General features: G+C 35.4%; 1 protein-coding gene across 2 annotated transcripts in view; it reads right to left on the reverse strand.

Annotated features, from left to right (window-relative positions):
- DNAJC13 (DnaJ heat shock protein family (Hsp40) member C13) overlaps nt 1-24,132 on the reverse strand; it is a 119,689-nt gene that overhangs the window by 61,211 nt on the left and 34,346 nt on the right. The window contains exons 6-20 of one of the 2 annotated variants that reach the window (XM_040636812.1): nt 21,939-22,139; nt 19,008-19,214; nt 18,821-18,916; nt 18,361-18,452; nt 14,933-15,099; nt 14,751-14,830; nt 14,499-14,668; nt 13,259-13,358; nt 11,042-11,149; nt 10,221-10,376; nt 9,421-9,477; nt 7,040-7,161; nt 5,139-5,214; nt 4,792-4,887; nt 3,852-3,995 (exon numbers count right to left, since the gene is read on the reverse strand). In XM_040636812.1, coding sequence (XP_040492746.1) covers nt 3,852-3,995; nt 4,792-4,887; nt 5,139-5,214; nt 7,040-7,161; nt 9,421-9,477; nt 10,221-10,376; nt 11,042-11,149; nt 13,259-13,358; nt 14,499-14,668; nt 14,751-14,830; nt 14,933-15,099; nt 18,361-18,452; nt 18,821-18,916; nt 19,008-19,214; nt 21,939-22,139 — 1,872 coding nt within the window. The remainder of the gene's footprint in view (nt 1-3,851; nt 3,996-4,791; nt 4,888-5,138; nt 5,215-7,039; nt 7,162-9,420; nt 9,478-10,220; nt 10,377-11,041; nt 11,150-13,258; nt 13,359-14,498; nt 14,669-14,750; nt 14,831-14,932; nt 15,100-18,360; nt 18,453-18,820; nt 18,917-19,007; nt 19,215-21,938; nt 22,140-24,132) is intronic. The other variant, XM_040636813.1, reaches the window with a different exon arrangement.

The raw sequence follows: 24,132 nt of genomic DNA on the forward strand, positions 1-24,132 counted from the left end.
TACAGTGCTAGCAGATAATTCTACAGTGCTGTTGAAATATTTTCCACATAGCCTAAACTTACTTTTTGTTACAGTTTACAGTGATGACTGATAAAATTTATAATGATCAAAAACAGTGACTTGTTTTAAACATTTACATGCAGTTAATACACAAGCCATGGGAAAACAATAAATGCAGATGATTACAGGTTATTAAACTGCTATCAAAGCCATAGGAGCAAGTATAAATTGAAATAGCTAATGGACAAGAAATAAGAATCTACATTCAGACACATGTGAGGTGAGATTTGAATTTATTAGACAAAGAATCTCAAAGACAACTCCACATGCCAGGCAGTTGAATGCATTTCACACACATAGCAGGGACTTAAACTCACCATATTGTTTCTGTCCTGAATTTAAATTTAAAAAGGAAAAAATGAAAAAGTTTTAAATAAAAATGAGAGTGAGCCTATATGTGTTAAGCTGTATCTATCATACAAATTCCACGAGGATGTCACCAATATAAATCCTCATTTTAAGACAGAAGAAGGTCCTGCTTCGCTGACTCAAATTTTAAGCAGTCATAAACCCATTTGAGAATTCAAAGAAAGCTATGGCCCCTATTCCAGAGAAAGACATATACATAAGGCTTGTAACTAACTGGAGGGGAAGATTTCAAAGATTTCTTCAAGTCTATACATGGACTGGCAGTTAGGAATCTCTACTCCAAGTAAAGCCTGTAGATATGGCAGACAAAATTCTGACCCTCAATGTGAAAGAACCAAAAAGTAGAAAGTAGTAGAGATTAAAACACAGAAATCTATAACTTCATTAAAGAAGTGACAAATTATATAAAATAAAGCAGAATAAAGAAAGGATAGAAGGAATAAAGGCTAAGTGAGTAATAAATTTTAAAACATAAATACTGCTTGAAATATGAAACCTACTGGTTAAATGAGGACATGTCTCCTATGAATTTTAATTCTGTGCACGCGCATGAAAACTAAGGTGACTTGAATAAAGCACATAAACAATTCAAAGATTTAGTTTTAATGATAAAACTTTCCCTGAAACTTCTAATTAAGAAGCACTTTCTTCAATTTCCCCCACCCTCAGGACAAAAAGCTGGGACTCTACATTAGTGAAAATGTAAACGCTCTACACAAAAAGCACAACCAGTTCTCCATAAACGGAGTTCACGGACTCAGAAACTTAGGCTAAAATCCCTAACTAGCTAAACAAATTACTCAACTAAAATAATAAAAGTAAGAAAAAAGTAATTTTATATGTTAGCCAATGGTTATTATTAATTGAACACAGAGCATTAGCTTTCAAATGAAATTGACTTAAAAACATTCTGATTATATAAAATATGCAGTTCCTTTTAAGGCTAGCCAGTTAATCTTGACAATGGTTAGTTTTCAGACTAGCTAAAGCACATGATCATTACAAATCTGGGTGTTAGTATTCCTACAAATAAAATAGTCACAAAGATTATTCACTGTTTCCTAAAGAAATTAACATTAAAAACAGTACTATGGCAAAAATAATCCGTTTGCTACCTAAACAGTTTCTTGACCAGCAGATCTGTTTGGCATCGTTTGCTCGAAGTTTTAGATAACGCCCACATAAATGAAACCAACAGAACAATAAAACATTATTGATATTTAAAAATATATTATTTTTCCTCTGAACTGTTGTCTTTAAATAGCATGTGTTAACCACATTTACAGCTAATAGCTTTGTGTTCAAACTTATGCTGGATAAATGTTACATATGAAATCAAATGCCAAAAACTTACTTCAGTTAGATAATTACATCCAACAGCTTGAACAACTATTATTTTAGAAACAGGCTTAACTACCCGAAGTCAAGAGTTCATCATTTTTAAATAAGTGAAAATCATTCATATTCTATCAGTAGATTTTCAATTACTCAAATGTTGTAGGAATATTATCGTGACATGTATACAGTGCTTCTAATATTACCTTGTGGGGTTTTTTTGTTTTTGTTTTTGTTTTTGTTTTTGAGAGAGAGAGCACGAGCGAGTGAGCAGGGGGCAGGGGGCAGGGCCGGGGGTAGAAAATCTTAAGCAGGCTCCACGCTCAGCACAGAGCCTGACGCAGGGCTTGATCTCACAACACTGAGATCATGACTGAGCTAAAATCAAGAGTCAGACACTTAACTGACTAAGCCACCCAGGTGCCCCTATTATTACCTTGCTTTTCCATCAAAGCAACCCCATAGAACAGAGAAGGGAGGTAGTGTTATTCTGATTTTATGGAAGATGAAAGTAATGCTCTGAAAACCCGTAACTTGTCTTATGGGTTAATAAAGGATAAAATTAGGCTCAGATATAGGTTAAACAGTGCAACATGCAATATTCTCTTCACTATCCTGGTCACTTAGAAAGCATGTCTATTGCGTAGTGAAGAGAAGGGCCATATGCACCCCAATGTTCATAGCAGCATTGTCCACAATAGCTAAATCGTGGAAGGAGCCGAGATGCCCTTCAACAGATGACTGGATTAAGAAGTTGTGGTCCATATATACAATGGAATATTACTCAGCTATCAGAAAGAACGAGTTCTCAACATTTGCTACAACACGGATGGCACTGGAGGAGATAATGCTAAGTGAAATAAGTCAAGCAGAGAAAGACAACTATCATATGATTTCTCTCATCTATAGAACATAAGAACTAGGATGATCAGTAGGGGAAGAAAGGGATAAAGAAAGGGGGGGTAATCAGAAGGGGGAATGAAACATGAGAGACTATGGACTATGAGAAACAAACTGAGGACTTTAGAGGGGAGGGGGTGGGGGAATGGGATAGACTGGTGATGGGTAGTAAGGAGGGCACGTATTGCATGGTGCACTGGGTGTTATACACAACTAATGAATCATCGAGCCTTACATCGGAAACCGGGGATGTACTGTATGGTGACTAACATAATATAATAAAAAAATCATTAAAATAAAAAAAAAAAGAAAGCATGTCGATTGATTCTTTACACTGCGTGTATCACTCATACAGATCAGGATGAACTCCTTAGGCTCAAGTTCTACAGAACTGAATTTTGGTCTCAATTTCAGATAGACACACAAGACTACAATTGTTCTGTGGCACCTGATTCCTAAGTTTGATGTTCTGGAAATTCATAAGAAACCTGTTCAGTAAAATATTTATATTATTTTCTTTGTATAAAGAAATAGCTACCATAAGTAAAGAGATGGTTTAAGGGAAAGAATGTAAGTGTGGTCAACAAAAATGGTGAGATCAAGTCAACTTTTATACTTGATTTAACCACTGCACATTCCATCCTAGAGAGAAGAATATGCATTACTGAATTAGGTTCTATTGATCATACTACATGCTGAAGAATGGGACTAAAACTGTTTTTGATCTGACCTTGATTTGAGGAGCTAATACTGAAAAATTTAAGTACACACAGTAAATTTAATTTAAAAATGTGAATCTTATTACCAAACACCTGTCTGACTAGCTCTGAATAAAAATGTTAAACAAGAAGAGCACCTTTGTTTTTATAGCTATAAAATAAAATTCAGAGAAGGAAAGAAGCAGATACATATAAATAAATTAGCATGGAAACTAAAAGTTATGGAAGAAAAAACTTAAGAGTGGAATTTTATATTAAATTTCATATAAAATACCTAACTAAAATCCTAATCACTGATTCATAAAACTATGAATTAAGAAAAATTTATATAAAAATAAGAATCAGAATTAGGTAACATTTCTTCATATGTTCAGTCAGAAATATCTGACTACCATCTCTGTGAACAGCAACAATGAAGGCAAACCTATGATATACAGAAGAGCTAGAAGTCTGGAAGCAGGTTTTTACCTCTTTTTGCGCAATGCCCATTCTATCCCTCCAGTGCATCAACACAAGATCTACTTTTTCTTTGGCAAATTTTTCAACTTCCTTAGCAGCTTTTCCAGCTAGTCTTTGCCACTCTGGAACTTTATTAAATTTTCCATACTGATCCTGTGAAATAATGATAAAATCCGTTATGGTCCTGTTTGCAAATTTATTTTTAAAATCTAAGTAAAGCTGATTCACACTGTGTATTTTACATAAAATACATACTGGATATGGGGACTCAGTGAAGAAACAAAGTGAACATTTCTACAATAAATTATACTTTTGTCCAAGAAATCTTAACTTTTCTGCTTAAGTTTCAAGATGATTCCTACGTGAGGGGTGGCAAGATGTGAATGGGAGATGGGTGTAAATAGAAAAATGGAGTGAGGAAAGGAAAAGAACACATACAAGACATTATTACAATGGTGTATCTTGGAAGATGTTTAAGTAATTTTCTCAGAAATAGCCCAACCTTAATAATAAACATAGCTTTTGTTAAAAAAAAAATGTCCTAAGTTAATTTTTTCACTTTTGGCCCCTTTCACCAACATTTATCAATCACACATTATATGCTAAATATAATATTAGACATTTGAAACTTTAAAAAGCAATCCATTCCTGAATGTGCCAATAAGCTGAGTTAAGGGAAACAAAACATAAAAGACTGCTACTATTCATAGTATTAGATTGTGATGATGGTTTTACAACTCTATAAATACACAAAAATTACTGAACTGTACACTTAAAACAGGTGAATTATATGGGATGTAAATTTTACCTCAATAAAGCTGTTACCAATATTACTACTTTTAGTACTACTATTCAATACAGTGAATTCTTGGTTTCTTTCTAAAATTTTTAGTTTTACGAAGAGTATTCTTTTCAACCTGAAAAGACACTTAGGACAATCATTATTTACCATTGCTATTTTCACATTATCTCTAACATGCATTCGATCAGCATCCTTCTCAGGAACTGGATCTGAGCTGTCCAAGTACGCCAGCAAGCCTGGCGGCTAAAAGCAAAGAAACACAAAACATAAAACCCATTTTCGAAACAACCACACAAAGGAAAATTTAGCTTTCAAAACCCAATAAATTAATACTATGATTTAAACTACTGAGGTTAGCACTTATTACATGACAAATTTCTATGGTAAGCATCTTTTAAATAAAAAACAAATTTTTAAAATCCTTTATAAACTTATTCAATGAAATCTTATTGGGCTAGAATACATAAATCTTCCTGGTCATTCAACTGACTTACCAAAATGCGTTTCAACAAGTTTGTCGCAGTTGCATTATCAGCTGTCCAGAGTCCCACTAAATGTCTACTTAGCTGTCTGAAAAAAGCAGACGTTGAGAAAGGTTTGCTGCTTTATCTCAGCTAGAACAGAAAGGAATTTTTAAGAACAAAATATCATATAAGAAATATGGCTACAGCAAGAAATCATTCTGATGTTAAATATTTAAAGTTAGTATTTTAATGTGGAGAGGTGTATGATAGTAATTCAAAATACTGCTAACATTTTAGAATTTTCTCCAAATCAAAATGCTTCCCTGATAAACTCACTAATTTTCAATGGACTTGAACATGAAGTAGTAGGTTTTTACCTCACTTAAAGAGGGAAAACAATAAAACAATTAGACTTGATGATATTATTGGTTTGTGTAACAAGTCCTGATATAGTGATCATATAGCATTCTGGCATTCTTTGGAATTCTGAACATGAGTAAAAGTCAATAACTATGTTCTAATATAACCTATTTGGCAAGGTCAGAGATAGAAAATATTTTCAGTTTTGGAGTCTGGACAAAGACTTAAAGCCTTTAAAGCAAATTATTCTATTCATGCCACTTTAGAGGTAAAAGTATATTTTGGTTCAAAGTGAAGAATCTAAGATCCATGTTGAATCTATGACTTGGTCACTTACTAATCTTAACCCTCGCTATATGCTCCTCATGAGCACAGAATATACTTTATTCACTGTTGACCCTTCTGTGCTTCAGTAGGGATTCAAACTGCCATTTGCTACAAGAATGGGTATGAAACCTGTGAGAGAAATAACCCAAACTACAGACATATGTATTTATACAGGTTACATTACCAGAAGAAAAAAGTTTAAAAACCCAAATTGTACTTTCTTCTATCCCCCAAAAAATGAACACTACTAAAACTGTTCATTTCTATGTCTAGTTGGAAATTAACTACTACTGAAGTAATTACTCTTATGATTTCCTTCACATGCATCAGGTAGGTATCATTTATCAGGAATTCCAAAAAGGCTTTAAACAGGAATAAATGGGATAACTTTTTATAAAAGCAATTTGCAAAAGATAAAGGAATGCAAATGAAAAATGGTAATTTATATTATACATTGACAGCTTTTCAATACTGTGACTGATCACAGTAAGGAATGTAACTGATTATTTAATAAAGAGGAACACAGCAAGCAAACATCTAACATGGGACTTTAATGAAATAAGGCATTAAATTATTCATTTAACTAGTGAGTCATGAGTCATAGTATGCTAAGGATATCTGAAGGCTCACACATAAGGAATCATAAAGAAAGATTAAAAGGGATGGAATTCATATGGCCTGGAATAAATGAAGAGATTTATTGCTTCCTTATATTTGATTATTGTTAAAAAAGACAATTTACCAAAGAGGAAATTGTTTAACTGTAAGAGATTTAGGATACCTAAGCCAGTTAGCTAAGTAAGAAAACCTTATCTTAGAAAAGGTTAGATAAGGTTTTCTTTATTCTTAGAGCCGAGTACCTAATTGACCAAAGATACTTAAAAACTGACATGACAGCCAGAAGGAAATACAAGGAGAAAAGGCCTAGGCATATGGTTCTAGTTTCATAAGCTTCTAGGCACTCTTTTCCATGTTCCAGTACCCTGACTATGGGTATAGAGCCATAACAGGGAAGTGAGGTGGGAAAAGCAAACAGATTTGTCCCCACCCCACCCCTCCAAGCTATCCAGGGGCAGGGGCAATGATCATCTGGGCACTATCTTTCTAGAAGGAAAGGAAAAGAAGAACTAGGTGAATCAAAAGAAAATGAAACATTTGCATAATCCAAACAGTCTGTTTTATGTACTATCTGAAATCATTTTATAAGCAGCAAGTTAATTTACAGCAAATTAAATTTAACCTACCTATTTGTAAGCATCCTTTGATCTGAGCTTATTGTAAACATCGCAGTATGCAAGTGTCGAGGTAAGGCACCTTCACTTAGGGCAAGCTCCTGCATTTTTGTAGCAATTTCTTTGTCACCTTCCTTTGGAAAAAGGGTAAGATGATCCCTAAAGCAGCACTCCAGAACAAGGTATTCTACTTTTATAGAATTAATTTTACATCTCTAGGTAAAATAATTATGTAGTATACAATATAATAAAAATTTGAAATGCAACTTAATTACCCAAAAATAACACAAGTGATAAAAGTAATTTTAAAAACATTTGCCTGTGGAATGAGGTTTTAAATGTTTACAGAAAATTTATCTTATGAATTATATTTTGCTTAATTTAATGTTAAAATTAGGTTCATTCTCTGAGTATACATCAGCCAATGAAAGGGAAAGGCAACTCAGGGAAATCAGCGATTCCTACCAAAGGCATCTGCAAACCCGCCTTGCTTTTATTATTATCAATATATTCATTTTCATGGTGAACACAGTCCTTTATTTTTTTTAAAAGAATGATGTGATTAACTGGGGTCGTTTTTTATCGTGATTTTACTTTGCTTATATGGACTCACTTTGGCAGCAGAGTTAAGACAGGTAGGACTACTAATCAAAGGTAATCAAACAACTATGAATTAAGTAAGCAATGTGATATTTAAGACAGCCTACTGGAAAGCAAAAATGCTCACAATGTGAGTGAAAAAAAAGTACAAGTATATAGTACAACTGAATATGTAGTATGTATACAAATATTCACATAGTGTGAATATGTACAGATACCATTCTGACAGTAGTATCAATATCAGTTTTATACACAGTAGATAGACATATATATACATAGTTTGTACGCATATAATTTTGAACACTACACAGTCTGAGAGAAAATCTACTAAAATGCTAATAGTATTATCTCTGGGTGATAAAAATATAAATGATTCATTTTATTTGTTCCTTGAATTTTTTCTATAAACACCAATGTTTCTTCAAAGACCATATGCCACTTTTACAATCAGAAAAAATAATTTAAGATACTTGCCAGGATTTCAGTGTACATAAAGAAGGTGTTCCTTACACAGACATCAGCTCTAGTCATTAGCTGTGAGTCTGACACAGGTGGCTTACATTGAAGCCCAAAGTCCACATTTTGGTTATACCTGGCCCTCCATGAATGGCAATATATTGGTGAATCAGGGTCAGGAATACACTTTTGTTTGGTCTCATGGTCCTAACTGTCCTTGGCTGTCAGCTCTGTGAGAGAGATGCTACTTTGGATAAAAAAACCCATTAGCTACAAGGAAAAAAGTAGCCTTTAGCTGTACATACACACTAAAAATGCAAAAAAACTTTGAGGTATAATGCCTATATATAATTTTATTTTTATTTATTTATTTTTTTTAATTTATTTATGAGATAGAGACAGCCAGCGAGAGAGGGAACACAAGCAGGGGGAGTGGGAGAGGAAGAAGCAGGCTCCCAGCAGAGGAGCCTGATGTGGGGCTCGATCCCATAATGCCGGGATCACTCCCTGAGCCGAAGGCAGACGCTTAACCGCTGTGCCACCCAGGCGCCCCTATATAATTTTTAAACACCTACTTGAGTATACTAATTCTGTGCATTTCATTTAGCCACATGTTATATGTACGATATATACGTATATATTATGATATATTTAGATCACGGAGTGTTTTGATAAAAGGAGCAAACCCTCTTACATTTTATCCAAATCACTACAAACAACAAAAAGAATTCAAAGCCATTTGGACTGATGTCTTTGTAAACATCCAGTATGCAAGTTGATATTTATAGCCATGATTTTATTTTCTAAAAATCAAGACAACTAAAGCAACTATCTTAGAGAAACAATATCCCATGTCTGACCAACGATATCATGACCTGATCTCTGCCATTTAATTACAAATGCATGAGGAACTAATTTTTGTTACCATTCTTACTTAATATCACTTTGCTATGAACTAACTCCCTTAACAGATTTCTATGTAACCTCATTACCTAAAGATTTCAATACCATCAATACCATCATCCCCCACCCCCAAAAAGAGGAAGAGAGGAAGAATGCTAACTTTTAATTCTTTTAAAACAAACAAAATACAATGTAGGAACCGAAAGATTTACTTGCCCTAAACCCACTTACCTCAGAACTTTAAACTCTTAGTTTAATACTGAGGATTGTTTCTGTAGTTTAAAACTAATTTCTGAATAAAGACTCAAAATTAACTTTTCTTACCCAGAAAAACTGCATGTTTCCCATAAAAGGCTGAAACGTAATTTTGTCAGCTTCAATGAAAATAGCCAATCAACATTCAAGTAGGTTTAAAATCTCAAAATTGTTCTCACCTCTATTATTGCCTTCATAACCAATCCAGCTCCCTTTATAATTGCCATGGAAGGATGCTTTAAAATAGGGAGAAAAGTATTACAGAATAAAAGAATTTTATTGCAACAGACTAGCTACTGCTTTTAAGGAGTATATACAATTTTATAAGCCATAAAATTAGTTAAGGATACATCTCAAAGTCAGATCAGTTTGGCTAAAAATTTTAGGTATTCTTACAATATAGCTTTAGGGTAATTAAGAAACAGCTGGCACTTATTTGAATAATTATAGTTATCTGATAAATATCAAAAAGTAATGATGTAAAATAATACAAATTGACATTTACAAATTAACATAAAATAAAAATATTAAGTATCATTGATAAATATCAAGGAGTAATGATGTAAAATAATACAAACTGACATTTATAAAACTAATAAAATAACAAAAATATAAGTATCATATAGAAACAGATCACATGTACATAATAAATACTATAGTACTGTATGATCTAATAATGTTTTCAACTATTTATGAACAGCCCTATTATTTGGGAATTTATAAAGAAAAGGGTACTTTGGGCCTATCACAGAAAAAAATGAGTTTTTCACTACTGAGAAAAGATGGGGGTCAAAACAGTGGTCAAAAGCCATCAGCACAGCTCTACATGAAACACTAAGAAATCTGTGAAATTAAATATCCTTAATATGGTAATAATATGGCTGTATTTATCAACATTACTACAGAAGCACACACCCATTATTTTAAAACCAAAATGACCCAAAAGTGGTTATCTGATAAGAAAGATACAAGCTCTCACCTGAAAGAGCTTAAAGAGGGTTCTTCCATTGGATGCTACCATCTCTAAGAGCATATCAAACTGCTGTCCTTCTGTTGTCTCACTATATGGAGCACAGAGGGCAAAAGTAAGGAAGTCCAAGAGTGAACTAATAACTAGGGCACCAGTCCCATGATCCTGAAACGAAGTAACATACTGCCTTAGGACAGAGAAATTCAAGTAAAACACAGCAATAATGTGCTCCTCTTGTCCTGTATGTTAAAAGTAAACATTTAATTCCATAACGTGAGGCTCACAGTTTGATTACTCTAAGGAGTACTTGTTTTACTAATGCAGTAAATCCACTGCTTACCGTATCTCAAAAGTAAAATAATTAAAATATGGTCAAGTTTCAAGAAAATAACCAAGACTCCTCAAACACATATAACTAAGGTTAATATGTGTAGTATCTGTATAAAAAGCAATCTTTGACAACATTTAAAACCAACAATTTGTTCCTCCTAGATCTATAGATTGCCCATCTCCAAAACTGTTACCAGTGACTGAGGAGCAAAGATTTGGCTTAATTTTTTTTTTTTTTTAGAGCAGCTTATTTCATAATGACATTAAAGAAAAAGAAAAAAATCTAAAGTCTTTGCAACTTATTCCTCTGAGATGGATACAGTTCTAAGACAGAATATTTTACTATTAGTGAGTGAACAAGCTGACCAAACTGTGTATGGTGAATACTGACCACAGTTGGGACCTGAAATTAAGGAAAAAAACCTGCCAAACTGCACTTCTAGAATACCTTTCAATAATGTCCAGTATCTCTCATTAAGACAAATTTAATTGTAACTTACCACATGGGAATTAAATTTTTCCAGTAAGTTTTCCAGAAACTTCTTTGATGAAAGAAGAGAAGCTTTGTTCAGCTGTTCTTGTCTTAAGTCATAGTCATCATGCATGGGCTATTGATTAAAAACAGTGATAATTCATGAGCAGGCCCACATGTTGGCATCACACGAAAGTCATTTATAAAGAGTATTCATTAAATTGTGAAAGAATTAAAAACCACAGCCTTTAAAGTTGAAGGCAGAAAGGAAACTCGTGATAAGACAAGCAGGCGAAGTGATGATTTCCCCCAGGGTCTAATGAGGCTTCATAGATACTGTGCCCAGCAAGTATCTGTAGAGTATTGCACAAGGTACTCTCTCAAAAGTCACAGATCTCCTTCTTAAAAAGCAAATGACACCCATTTCCTCTCCCCCAATTTTAAAATTTAAATTTGAAATGATAAAACATAGCATTTATTTATTTTTTTAAACAGCATTTAAAAGCAGGTACTAAAATGAGCAGCAAATACTTCTTTGTCTCTTCTGACTGGTGGAATAAATGAGAATGGGAAAAAGACTGCAGCATGAGAGTTAGGAGTAAACATCCAATCCTAACTCTGCTACTGACCATAGCTGACCTCAGGCAAGGTTAAGTTGCTTTAACTCTGAGTTTCACTTTCCTCAGCCGTCCAAGTGAGTACTTAGCTCACAGGACTATTATGAAGCTTAAATGAGATAATTCATGTAAGATATATAGGCAAAACCTAATATGTAATGAGAGCTCAATGTGTTTGTTTCACACTATGGTATTTTACGCTCTAGCTACCCCACTTTTTTTTTTTTTTTACGATTTATTTATTTATTGGGGCACCTGTGTGGCTCAGTAGGTTATGGAGCTCCCTTCGGCTCAGGTTCATGATCTCAGGGTCCTGGGATGGAGCCCCATGTCTGGCACCCTGCTCAGCGGGGAGTCTGCTTCTTCCTCTCCCTCTGCCCCTTCCTGCACTGTGCGCTCGTGCACGTGCGCTCTCTCTCTCTCTCTCTCTCAAATAGTGTCCGGGAGCATGTGTTGGGGAGGGGCAGAGAGAGGGAGTCTCAACCAGACTCCATGCTCAGCGTGAAGACAGACATGGGCTTGATTTCACAACCCTGATATCACAACCTGAGCAGAAACCAAGAGTAAGATACTCAACCAACTGTGCCACTCAGGCACCCCATCCCAGAATTCTTTTAATGGAATTATTAGGAGTAGTAAAGATAGTAAAGTTCACTTTTGAGTATAAATGCAAGGTTTTATACAAGTCAAGTAATTACTTAGGTTTTTTTCTATACCACTAAACTTGCCTAGAACACTTTAGTCCCGTATGCTATATATGACATTGAAGTAAATCAGGAATTTCGAAGTTATACTGAACAATTCATTGCTTCTCCTCCTATACAAGCTGTCACCAAGTTAGATCTTTACCCTCAGCTCTCAAATGTGCCTTCTTTAACCCCATCCTGCCTCAGTATCTTGTTTCTTACATATTTGGTCTACCTGTCTCTAACTTTACCTCTATTATAGTCTCCACATAACATTTGTGAGCTTTCAGAAGTTCAAACCTAATATTACTGCTCCCCCGATGAAAAACCTTTCAGTTGTTCCTTACTGAAGGACAAATCTAGCTTGTCTATATGAAAGGCTTCTGATGACTGTCTCAACATATATCTCTAGCTGTAACTCCTAATCCCACACATCCATACATGCTTTATGACCCAGCCATTTCAATTATTTGCTTCTTTCCCAACATGCCTTTGTATATGCTATCCCTTCTCCCAGGAAAGCCTTCCCACAGAGGGAAAATACCTGCCTGTTCTTTAAGATTCAGATCATTTGTAACATCTGAAAGACTGGCTTTGAATCTTTTATCTTCCCCTCACCACAAACCCAAAAAACGAAGTGCTGCTTTTTAGGGATCCCGTGGCCCCTACTACTTTAGATTGCACACATATGCCTACCTTGCTAGGCTGTCAGCAATTTCAAGGAAGGAACGAACTTTGTATTTCTAGTAGATAGCACAGTGCCTGGTTTATAGGATATGCTAAACAAACCTTTATTTGAATAAATAAATTGCCAAGAGAGCAATTTAGGAAGTATAGAAACATTGAATTTAATTGGTACAATGGAAAATCTGGGTTTGTGGAAATTTAAAACGTCAATCAACTTAAGAAAAACCAGTCTCCTTTTTAAAAAACACTACTTACACACATGAGGGCACAGAGCATATCAACAGCTGCATGGATTACTCCATTGTTGCTCCTCTTGAGTGCCTTTACTACCTTCACTCCTAGACGCTCCCGAAACCTGTGGAACAAAAAAACCAAGCACATAATAGCAATATCAGAGCATTATTTTATTATTAAAATGTAACATAAGTCCTCTTGAGTTTCTATTGCATTCAGCAAGTACATATTTTAAGTTACACCTCTAGAACATATCGGTTCCCGTAAGTTTTTTCTTTGAGGGGGAAGATTTTTTTAAAAATTAATTAAAACTAAAAGGGATTTTGGGGTGCCTGAATGGTGCAATCAGTTAAGCTTCCAAGGCTTGGTTTCACCTCAGATCATGATCTCAGGGTTGTGAGATGGAGCCCCACGTTAGGTTCCACGCTGAGCATGGAGACTTAAGACTCTCTTTCCGTCTGCCCCTCTCAAATAAATAAATCTTTTTTTTTTTTTTTAGATTTACTTGACCTCAAATAAACATACACACACACACACACACACACACACACACACAAAAACACACACAAAAAAAGACCTAAAGGGATTTAATCTCCTATTCAAAGTCATTAAAAAAAAAAAAAAAAGTATGGGGGCGCCTGGGTGGCGCAGTCGTTAAGCATCTGCCTTCGGCTCAGGGCGTGATCCCAGCGTTCTGGGATCGAGTCCCACATCAGGCTCCTCCGCTAGGAGCCTGCTTCTTCCTCTCCCACTCCCCCTGCTTGTGTTCCTCTCTCGCTGGCTGTCTCTCTGTCACATAAATAAATAAAATCTTTAAAAAAAAAAAAAGAGTATGGGGCACCTGGGTGGCCCAGTCGGTTAAGTGTCTGCCTTCAGCTCAGGGTGATCCTAGAGTCCTGGGATAGAATCCCACGTCAGGCCCCCTGCTCAGAAGGGAGTCTGCTTCTCCCTAACCCTCTCCCCCTGTTTCTGCCCCTCTCCCTCCCTCATGCTCGTTCGCGCTCTCTCGTGCGCTCGCTCTCTCTCAAATAAATAAATAAAATCTTAAAAACAAACAAACAAGAGCCAGTATATTGCAGGTATGTATGGGACCAATATTCACACCCTTCGATTCCACTCACCTTTATTTGTTTATGAATAAAAACTACCATATCAACGTACGAAAGTTATCAGTTTTAGACAGATATAAAGAGATAAACCGTTAATTATCTGCTATTTTGAGTTGTTTGCATTCTCTAAAAGAAGTTCAAAGAAAACTTACTTTGGAAGCTGAGTGAAGGCCAGAAAACCAGCTTTAGAAGCCACAAGCCTCCTCACAGCCTGGAACTGACTCTCAAGTTCTGCATTTGAAGCAACAACATCTCCCTCTTGGGACAATAATGCTGTTATGGCATTATTGATCAGTTTTTCTTTGTTTTCTGAGAAGAGACCCTAGGTAAAAGAAGAATGTTTCAAAAAGTTCCCATTCCAAAAGTTAATGACAATGAACAAATTATAATACAATTTATCTTACATCCTGCGTTACTGCATGCAGAACTCCACTATATGAAATATTAGCGTTGAACCTGAATACAGCATCCGCAAAGTTGCCATCTGTAAGATGAAAGGGTTCAAAAAGATTTAGAGGTTTGCATTCCTAATTTTTAAATTATTAAGGAGATGGACAAATGCAATTATACTTAAATCGATACTTACTTGGAGGTGTGGCTAAAAATCTGAGATGAAGGCTCTCTACTTCCTCATCGACAGGCATGCTGAGTAACCCCCATCGCTGACCTTTATGAGTTGGTGTCATTTTTACACAAACGTCTCTGTTACCAGAGGCTCTTACTCCATCCAGCAAACTTGCTAGTAAGGAATCTCTAAGCAAGGTAAAAAATAGGTTTTAGGATTGATAATTAAGGGGAATTTTTATTCAGCATATAGCACAGGCCCTTTAGCAGGCAACCTGCTCGGGGAGGGCACTCTAAGTACAAGGAGAAGCACAAGGGAACAGGGGCTTTATGAGAAAGCTTGGAGTTCTAATACTAGCTCTGTACTTTGCTGTCACATACCTTGTACAAGTTACCTAAGCAGTATAAATGTAATGTTTTTGGTTTTTTCTTTAAGATTTTTTTAAACAGTTTTACTGAGGTATAACTTACAAATCAAAAATTCACCCAATTAAAATGTACAGTTTAAGAATTCTCAGTAAATTTATACAGTTGTGCAATCATCCAGTTTTGGTATACTTCCATCACCCCAAAAAATTCTCTTGTGTCCATCTGCAAAAAACTGTTTCCCAGTCCCAGGCAACCACTTATTTTCTATCTCTATAGTTTTGCTTTTTCAAATAACCTCATCGAGAGAATGAAAAGGCAACCATGGGCTGTGAGAAAATATTTACAAAAGCCGTATGTGATAATGGACTGTTATCCAAAATATACACGTAACTCTTAAAGGTCAACAATAAGAAAAACAATTCATTAAAAACTGATCCGAAGTCCTTAACAGACACCTCACCAAAGACGATACACAGATAGCAAATAAACATATGAAAAGATACTCAGCACATATGTCATCAGGGAAATGCAAACTGAAACAAGAAACCACCACACAGCTATTAAAATAACCAAAATTGAACACTAATAATACCAAATCCTGGGGAAGATATGGAGCAACAGGAATCCTCATTCACTGCTGCTTGGAATACAAAATGGCACAGCCACTTTTGGAAGACAGTTGGCAGTTTGTGACAAAACTCAACATCCTACCATATGTATGATCCAGTGATCACACTACTTAGTATTTACACAAAGTATGAAAACTTCCGTTCGCACAAAATCTGCACACAGATGTTTACCACAGCTTTACTCCTAACTGCCCAAACTTAGAAGCAACCAAGAGGTCAAATGGATAAATAAACCACGGTTATGTCTAGACAATGGAATATTAGTGTTAAAAAGAAATGAGCTATCCAGCCATTAAAAGACAAGGAGGAAATGAAAAAGCCAATCTGAAAAGGCTACATACTGTATAATTCCAACTATGATACTGTGGAAAAGGCAACTTTGGAGATAGTAAAAAGATGAGTGCCTGTCAAGGTTTAGGGAGGAAGGCAAGATGAAATCAGTGGAGCAGTATTACTGCTGGAGAGGACCCCTGGAGATTTTTAGGGCGTGAAAATAGTCTGTATGATACTGTAATGGTGGACAAATGTCATTATACATTTGTTCAAACTTGCACAGCCATCAGTTGTAACACATATATCACTCTGGTAGGGGATGTTGGTAATGGGAGAGGCTAGGCCAGTTAGGAGGCAGGGCAGTAGAGTGTACGAGGCATAGGAGAAATCTCTGTACCTTCTGCTCGATATTGCTATGAACCTAAATCTGCTCCAAAAAATAGTCTATTAAAAAATTCATATAAACAGAATCATATAATGTATAGCCTTATGTGTCTTGCTTATTCTATATATTGTGTATTTTTAAGATTCAGTCCTTTTTATTGCTGAGTAGTATTCCACCGTACAGATAATCGACATTTTGCCTATTCATTCACCAGGTGATGTAAATATCATTTCTACCTTTGGATATTATGAGTAATGTTATTATAAACATTCACATACAAGTTTTTATGTGGGCATATGTTTTTATTTCTCTTGGGGTAGATACCTAGGAGTAGAACTGACATAAGGTCATACGATAACTATATGTAAGAAACTGCGAAACTATTTTTTAAAACAGTTTATGATTTTATATCCTCACCAGCAATGTATGAGAATCCATGTGCTTGCCAACAATGGGCACTGCCAATCTTTTTGACGTTATCCACTTTAGTGTACATGTAACGGTTTTACTTTTCCCTAATGAATCATGATCTTTTCATGTGTTTATTTACCATTCAAATATCTTCTCCGATTAGGTAGGTGTCTATTTGAATATTTATGCTATTATCTGTTTTTTAGTATTGAGTTAAAAGAGTTCTTTATATATTCTAGAAACAAGTCTTTTATTAGCTATATGTTTTCCAAATATTTTCTTCCTGTCTGTGGCTTGTCTTTTTCTTTTCCTAATGGGGTCAAAGTTTTCAATTTTGAAAAAGTCTAATTAATTAGACTTTAATGAATTGTGATTTGGTATTGTATCTAAGAAATCTTTTCCTAATCCAAAGTCACAAAGAAATTGCTTTACTTTCTACATATAGACTTTATTGGGAAAAATGGCATCTTCTTCCAAGGGATCAGGATTAAACAATGTAATGGACATAAAGCACATGACGAACTATAAATGTTGAGCTACCCTCCTCGGCTGAGAACATGTGCACTACCTTTTTTTTTTTCCCCCAGAAGTTCTCTTCCTTGAATTCAGGACAGGAAAAAATACAACCTTTTGCTTAAAATGCCATTTTTGTTGAACCTAGATCAAAAGCTTTCCAAGGTAAGAAACAGTTACTGGTCATACTCCAGGAAGTGACAATACTTCAATAAGGCTGTATTGCAGACAGTGGCAAAATGCACCAGAACTGTTTCAACCACCTGTTAAAAACAGATTCAGTCTCAATCTATTTTCTACAGCATAAAAGAACTTCCTGGAATGTAAAAATTGCCAAGCCCATGACAACGGCTTAGTATATGAAGGGAGATCTAGTCATTCACAGTAAAATAGCACTTAAAGTGTTTACCTTACAGGAGGAGATTATGAGCTATATTATCTCACAGGTTTTCACAGCAACAGCCAAGTCAGAGTAATATAAAAAAATTCAGGTATATTCCACTGGAAAATTAATAACTAGCCTACTGATGCTAACTTAAAGAACCTAACTTCAAATATATTTAAAGTAACTTGCTGCTGTTATCCAAACAATTTAACAACGAAAGAAGCTATTTCAAAATACCTTAAAAGCATAAGTTACAGAAAAACATTTTATTTTCATCATTCCATTTAAAATCAAATCACCATTTTTAATCTCTTTGGAAATTTGAAAACTGAATGAAGGTCATTTTCAATATGCAACAAAATAATGTTGTCTTTTCCTAAGTTATATGATTTCAAAGTTCTAGATTATAAATTTTTTTTTCCTCTCTGATGGCACACTTTGTTTTGCATATACTAGGATCTCAAAAGTTTGATGAATAAAAATACCTTTCTGTTGAAGAATATTTCCGTATTTGCCCTTTTATAAATTCAATGGTAAAAAGTTGTGGATTTTCTGAGTCACAAACCAATGCAAATACCTAATGAAAACAAAAACCAAGTTCAACAAAAGATGTTTCATTTTATGGTATTTCTTTAGAAGAACTACACATTATCATTTTAGCTTACAAAAGTCAATATTTAAAAACTGTTTACAGTATCAGATTTAAGAGCTGCTTAAAAGGCTCATTCAAATTTTCATATAATTGAATAAAAAGTTCCATTCATTGTATACTTTGAAAATAAATTCTGTAATAGTCATTGTTCTAAGTTCAATAAATATCATAATGTAAAGAATGAAATAGATTCTTATTTTTCCATTCTTTAAATGAAAAAATGTTAAAATAGAAAATTATTCTAATTTATCCATAGGAAGAAATCTCACGTAGGCTAATAATGCCAAACTTACTTCTCCCAAAGGCTTCAAAGTCGCAATATTATAGGTTGCGGGATCACGTTCTACTAAACATGTTTCTGTTAGTGCTAGAACTCGTTTTACGGGTTCCTTCAAACAAAATTGAGACACATTAAAAAGTCATTGAAGAAAAACGTCAAAACCTGAGGAACAAATTTTTATCTTTAACACAGGGTCTTACCGAGTGTCTAGGTGATATTTTTTGGACTATAAACTCTGCTAAAGATGTGATGGATTCATCAGTGCTGTATTTTCCAAAGCGAAGATTCAAATATTGCTCAAATTCTAAAGGTTCTTTTCTGATGCGCAGTGAAATGCCTATGTAGTTACCAGCGTGATCTATTGCACTTTTGATAATTTCTTCTCTTTGCTCTGATGCAAATAAATGCTGCACAAATTGTGAAATTTAAAGAGTCAGGATTAAAACAACTAAAATGTGACCATTTTGAATCAACTCACAGGAAAGAGAATGAAGTAGCAATCCTAAAGAAAAACAATGGTAGCTGATCTTATCAAAGGTAAATAAGCAGTGTGTAGTGGTTTTTTTTAAAGATTTTATTTATTTATTCGAGAGAGACAGAGAGAGAGAGAACAAACAGGAGTAGCAGGCAGAGGGAGAGGGAGAATCAGGCTCCCCTGAGCAAGGAGCCTGATGCAGGGCTTGATCCCAGTACCCCAGGATCATGATCCGAGCCAAAGGCAGACACTTAACCAACTGAGCCACCAGGTGCCCTGCAGTGTGTTATTTGAATCACTATTACACTAAGTTAAAATCACAGTCTGGGATATAGAGCCCTGCAAATAACTCATTGAATGGAAATTATCTCATAACTTCTCACAGTCTGATTCCTGTCACCAAGTAGAAAACAGTGTGCTGGAGCTTCAAGAAGGGGTCCCAGGGACCCCAGACAAGTCCAGTGGGGGTAGTGGGTACTACATGGGCAGGATTCCCAGTTTCAACAAAAGTAGCTCTGATTTAATGTTTTTAATATAGTGGGTTTTCTTGCAAGATTACCTTGAAGAATGCTTAAATGTTTACAAGCCATTAACCAATGGACATTACAAATCAACCTCCAGGAGTGTATTTACAAAGGTAAAGATAAGGTATTGCTACTTGCATTTGATGCCTGGGCCAGAAACACTAAATGTGCTGCAAAGGAAAAGCGAGAGAGTGCCATGCAACAAAGAATTGTCCTGTCCATATTCCAATAGCTCCCCTGCTGAGAAACATTGGTTGAGATCATGTTTTAAAACTTGATTTTAGGGGTGCCTGGTTGGCTCAGTCGGTGGAGGGGGTGACCCTTGATGTTAGGTTTGTACGTTCAAGTCCCACACTGGGTGTAGAGATTACTTAAAATAAATACATTAAAATCCTAAAACCTGATTTTATTCCCAGCTGCTTAGGATAGTCACTATGTATGCAGAAGGTACCAGGTAAAGGTTTTCCGTCATGGTATCATATTTGTAGTGAACCGACCCATTTTAACTAGTGCCTTTTAAAAGGCAGAATATGCTTAAAAAGTAGATGATAAAAACTAAAATTTCTTGATGCCATTAAGCAATAATAAAAACTGTTGCCAACTGAGGAGTATTAATTCTCATCCTTAATGTTTACCTTATGCACAATGTAAGGCTTGGCTGAATTATATGGTATAGTTGTCCCATTAAGGTCTGTGAGGCTATATGTATTCCTGTAATTAGGTACGTTTTCCACCAAGGATTTTTTTTTTTTTTTTTTTTTTTTTTTTTTGAGAGAGCGAACGCAGGCAAGTGTGGGGGAGGGGGAGAGGGGGAGAGAGAGAGAGAGAGAATCTTAAGCAGGCTCCACCTCTAGCACGGAGCCTGGAGCCCGACTCAGGGCTTGAGCTCACAACCCTGAAATCATGACTTGAGCCAAAATCAAGAGTTAGATGCTTAAACAATTGAGCCACCAAGGCACCACCCCCACCACCACCACCAAGGAGTTAATCATTACAAATTTCACTGTCCATGGAAGAGAGAAGCCTTTGGACAGCACTTCAACAACAGGTGCTGCTCTAGGGTCGGCGAGGGAACTGATTTTCTCTTTGGGCCTTCACCTTTGGGGTCTAGACTCAGAGGTAACAAAATGTCTAGATGTGTGTTCCTAGATGAGGGCATCCATCACCTGGGCAAAGAGTGAAAGATGGAAAAAGGCCTGTAACTCTGAAGAGCTAACATATTTTGTAAACCAAATAGTTTAGCACCTCTCCCCCATTATCATTCCTTTTATTTCCCTTCTGCTACCCTCTAGCCTCTTGTATATCTAAAAGTTCCAGGCTTGCCCTGGCTCTGCTACCCAGAGAAGGATTATTTATCTATATAACACCAAATCTTGGGAGTAGTTGTTCCCAGGCCACTAAGATAGCTAGAGAAATTAAAATTCTCAAGAGAAAGGAATGGAAACTCTATTGCTTGTGGAAACTCTATTGCTCATCTTTGAGATGCAAGATTTAATTAAGGAAGCAAAAAGTTTCTTATAAAAAAAGATGGTCATCACCTATAGCTCAGCTTCTATTACCAATTAACAAATAGAGTCTGAGCATCTTTAGTGGCTTCTACTGTACCACACAATTCACATATAATTCAGAATTTCAAGACAAAAACATGTAATGCACTCCAAATTGGAAGTTTCGATGAATACTCAGATTTCAAATTACAAACAGCTGGGGAAAGGAGGGAAGACTATAAAAATAAAAGATCTTAAATTACTTCTTCAAAGAAAGCTTAGAATCTTTAAGACATTAATACTAATGAAAATAACAACCATAACTACCATTTTACTAAGCCATATATTATGCTAAACATTTATGTAATTTATCTCACAGGATCCTCAAAAAAAAAAAAACAAAAACAAAAACAAAAACACACACACACACAAACAAAACCTATGCCATACATTTTACTCTCCCCACTTTAAAAAGCTCTAAGTTGAGATTCAAGCTCAGATCTCTTTGCTAAAAAAGCCTGCATGCTTAATACCAGACTTCCTTCCAGAAGACTCCTGTGAAATTTGAAAATGAATTGTAAAAACGCTGCTCTCCTTCAAATGGTCATGCTTCTTTTCAAAAGACTTTTTAAAAATACTACTTACCAATCTACTAAATCCTCCGTAAAGTATACAAAACCCTCCTTGATAATCAGAGAGATCTACAAAGCCTTCAATATTTCTATAGTCATAGGAACAGAGGACTTTGTTGGTTGCAGGATTAATTTGGTCAAAGCCTCCAGGAGTTACTTCTAAAATGACAGGTTTTCTTGTATCACTCCAGTGATGCTTATAGCAGTTATATCTCTAGAGAGAGAAATAATATTACTCTTAGGTTCATATTTAAGCTTATCATAAAATAAAGTTATACTTAATGTATCAGTCACTGCTAAGACAACCAGAAATCTAAACAATAATTATAAATATTTAGAGCTACTATCCAAATTATTTAAAAACATTAATTTTAGCTATTTGGAGGTTTGTATTTAAGAATGTTCACTCAAACTGAAGATACTATATGTTTTTTAAATTAACAAAGGTTTGGGTTACAATATTTTATGAACAATTCTGAGTCAGTCTTACACAAAGCTATTCAAAAAAGAGAAAGAAAGAAAGAAAGAAAGAAAGAAAGAAAGAAAGAAAGAAAGAAAGAAGAAAAGAACAGTCCTAAAAGAAATGTTACTCTGAAAGTTTTATTGGGAATAAAGGTTTCAACTTTTGTTGGAGGATTCTTTTATTTCAACTTACACATGGAAAAGAGGTAAGTCACATTTTGAGGAAGCTACAGTGTTCAGTTTAAACAATCTGAGCTGGTTCAGTATGCTAATATATTTTCTTTCTACACACACAAAAATGCTGAAGCCTCAGTCTGACCTTAGGCTTTTCTAATCACACCAATGGGAAGTTATAAATCTGATTGCATTAGCAAGTAAAATTCCAGTTAGATAATAACATTCCTTTGTAAATTAAAGTACCTACTATCAGAAATGATTAGAATGGTCAACACCCATTTACTACCCAGTTTTATTCTTAAAAAGAAAAAAAAGTTTAGGTGAGGCTGCTAACCAAAATGTTACAAGAGAAAATAATTTAAAATAAAGACAAAATGAGGCAAGAAAAAAAGTAACCATGTGTCAGATGTGAAATGACTATCCCCTCACCTATTCAAAAAGTCCACAAAGTTTTCCACTGAACAATATAAAGAGGAACACATGGTCAATTACAGGACTCTTCAGGTGAAAGCAGATCGGTTGCTCAGGAGTATAACTATTTCTAATACTGAACAGGTAGGTATTCAGAAGAGTAAGGCATTAAAAAATAAACACCTACACAACACCCCAACACTAAACCCAGCAATGAGCCTCAGTTTGGCTCAGGGTCATGACATCAAGTCCCCTCAGCATCATGGATCAATGGCATAATAATGCACATTATAGTTCCATAAAAGGAATTCTGCAGAAAGACAAAGGGCCTGCATTAACCCAAGAATATATTTAGAACCTTGATTCTGATCTAAAGGATGGAGCAGTGCCACTTCTCTCCAGAAAAAGGGAAGCCACAAAAATGGTGGTGCTTTTCCAAACTAGACTTGTTCACATGCGCCAACCCACTCTGCAGTCTCTATTCCCCCCAGCTGATAATCAACTGTTATAATGAGATGTGCTGACAGAAACACATCATTATCCCCCAGGATTGCAGAGGCCAAAAGAGACAGACTTAGAGATCTGATTTAGAGTACATCTAGGGACAACTGAAGACCTGAGGGTCAAATTCAATTTATGCAAGAGTATTTGCCAGCAGAGCATCTGGGGGAGGAAGAGGTACCATTTATTACTGATTAAAACTAGGCAGACTGACTTTTAGGCAATCTTTTAGAGACACTGTTACCACCTCAGTTTTGAAAAGTATTCAGTGGCTGAAGTTAACTGATAAAAAGGGAAGCTTATAAACAAAATCTAAAAGTATGTTTTTGGAAGCAGTTGTTTTTCCAAACAGACAGAAAACTCAACTGCTAACATAAAGTAATTAAAATAAGCAAACCAAATTACAATTTATAGAAATCTGACTGTGGTTCACGAGGAACAACAAACAAGCAGCTTGCCAACTGCCATTAATCTATTTTAAATGGCTCCTGAGCAGCCAGTCAGTTGCTTGACTTGACATCAGTGAGGCTTCTGGGATGCTAAAACTAGCAGCAGAACATCCAAAGGAAGGATGCGGGCTTAAAAAGACAGGGAAATGCTGCTGCCAGCTTCTCAGAATTCAGTTCCTGCCTTTTACCGGAAGCCAGAGTTCTGAA

The sequence above is a fragment of the Ursus maritimus genome, unplaced genomic scaffold, assembly GCF_017311325.1.
Source record: "Ursus maritimus isolate PB19 unplaced genomic scaffold, ASM1731132v1 scaffold_20, whole genome shotgun sequence".
NCBI classification, from domain to species: Eukaryota; Metazoa; Chordata; class Mammalia; order Carnivora; family Ursidae; genus Ursus; species Ursus maritimus.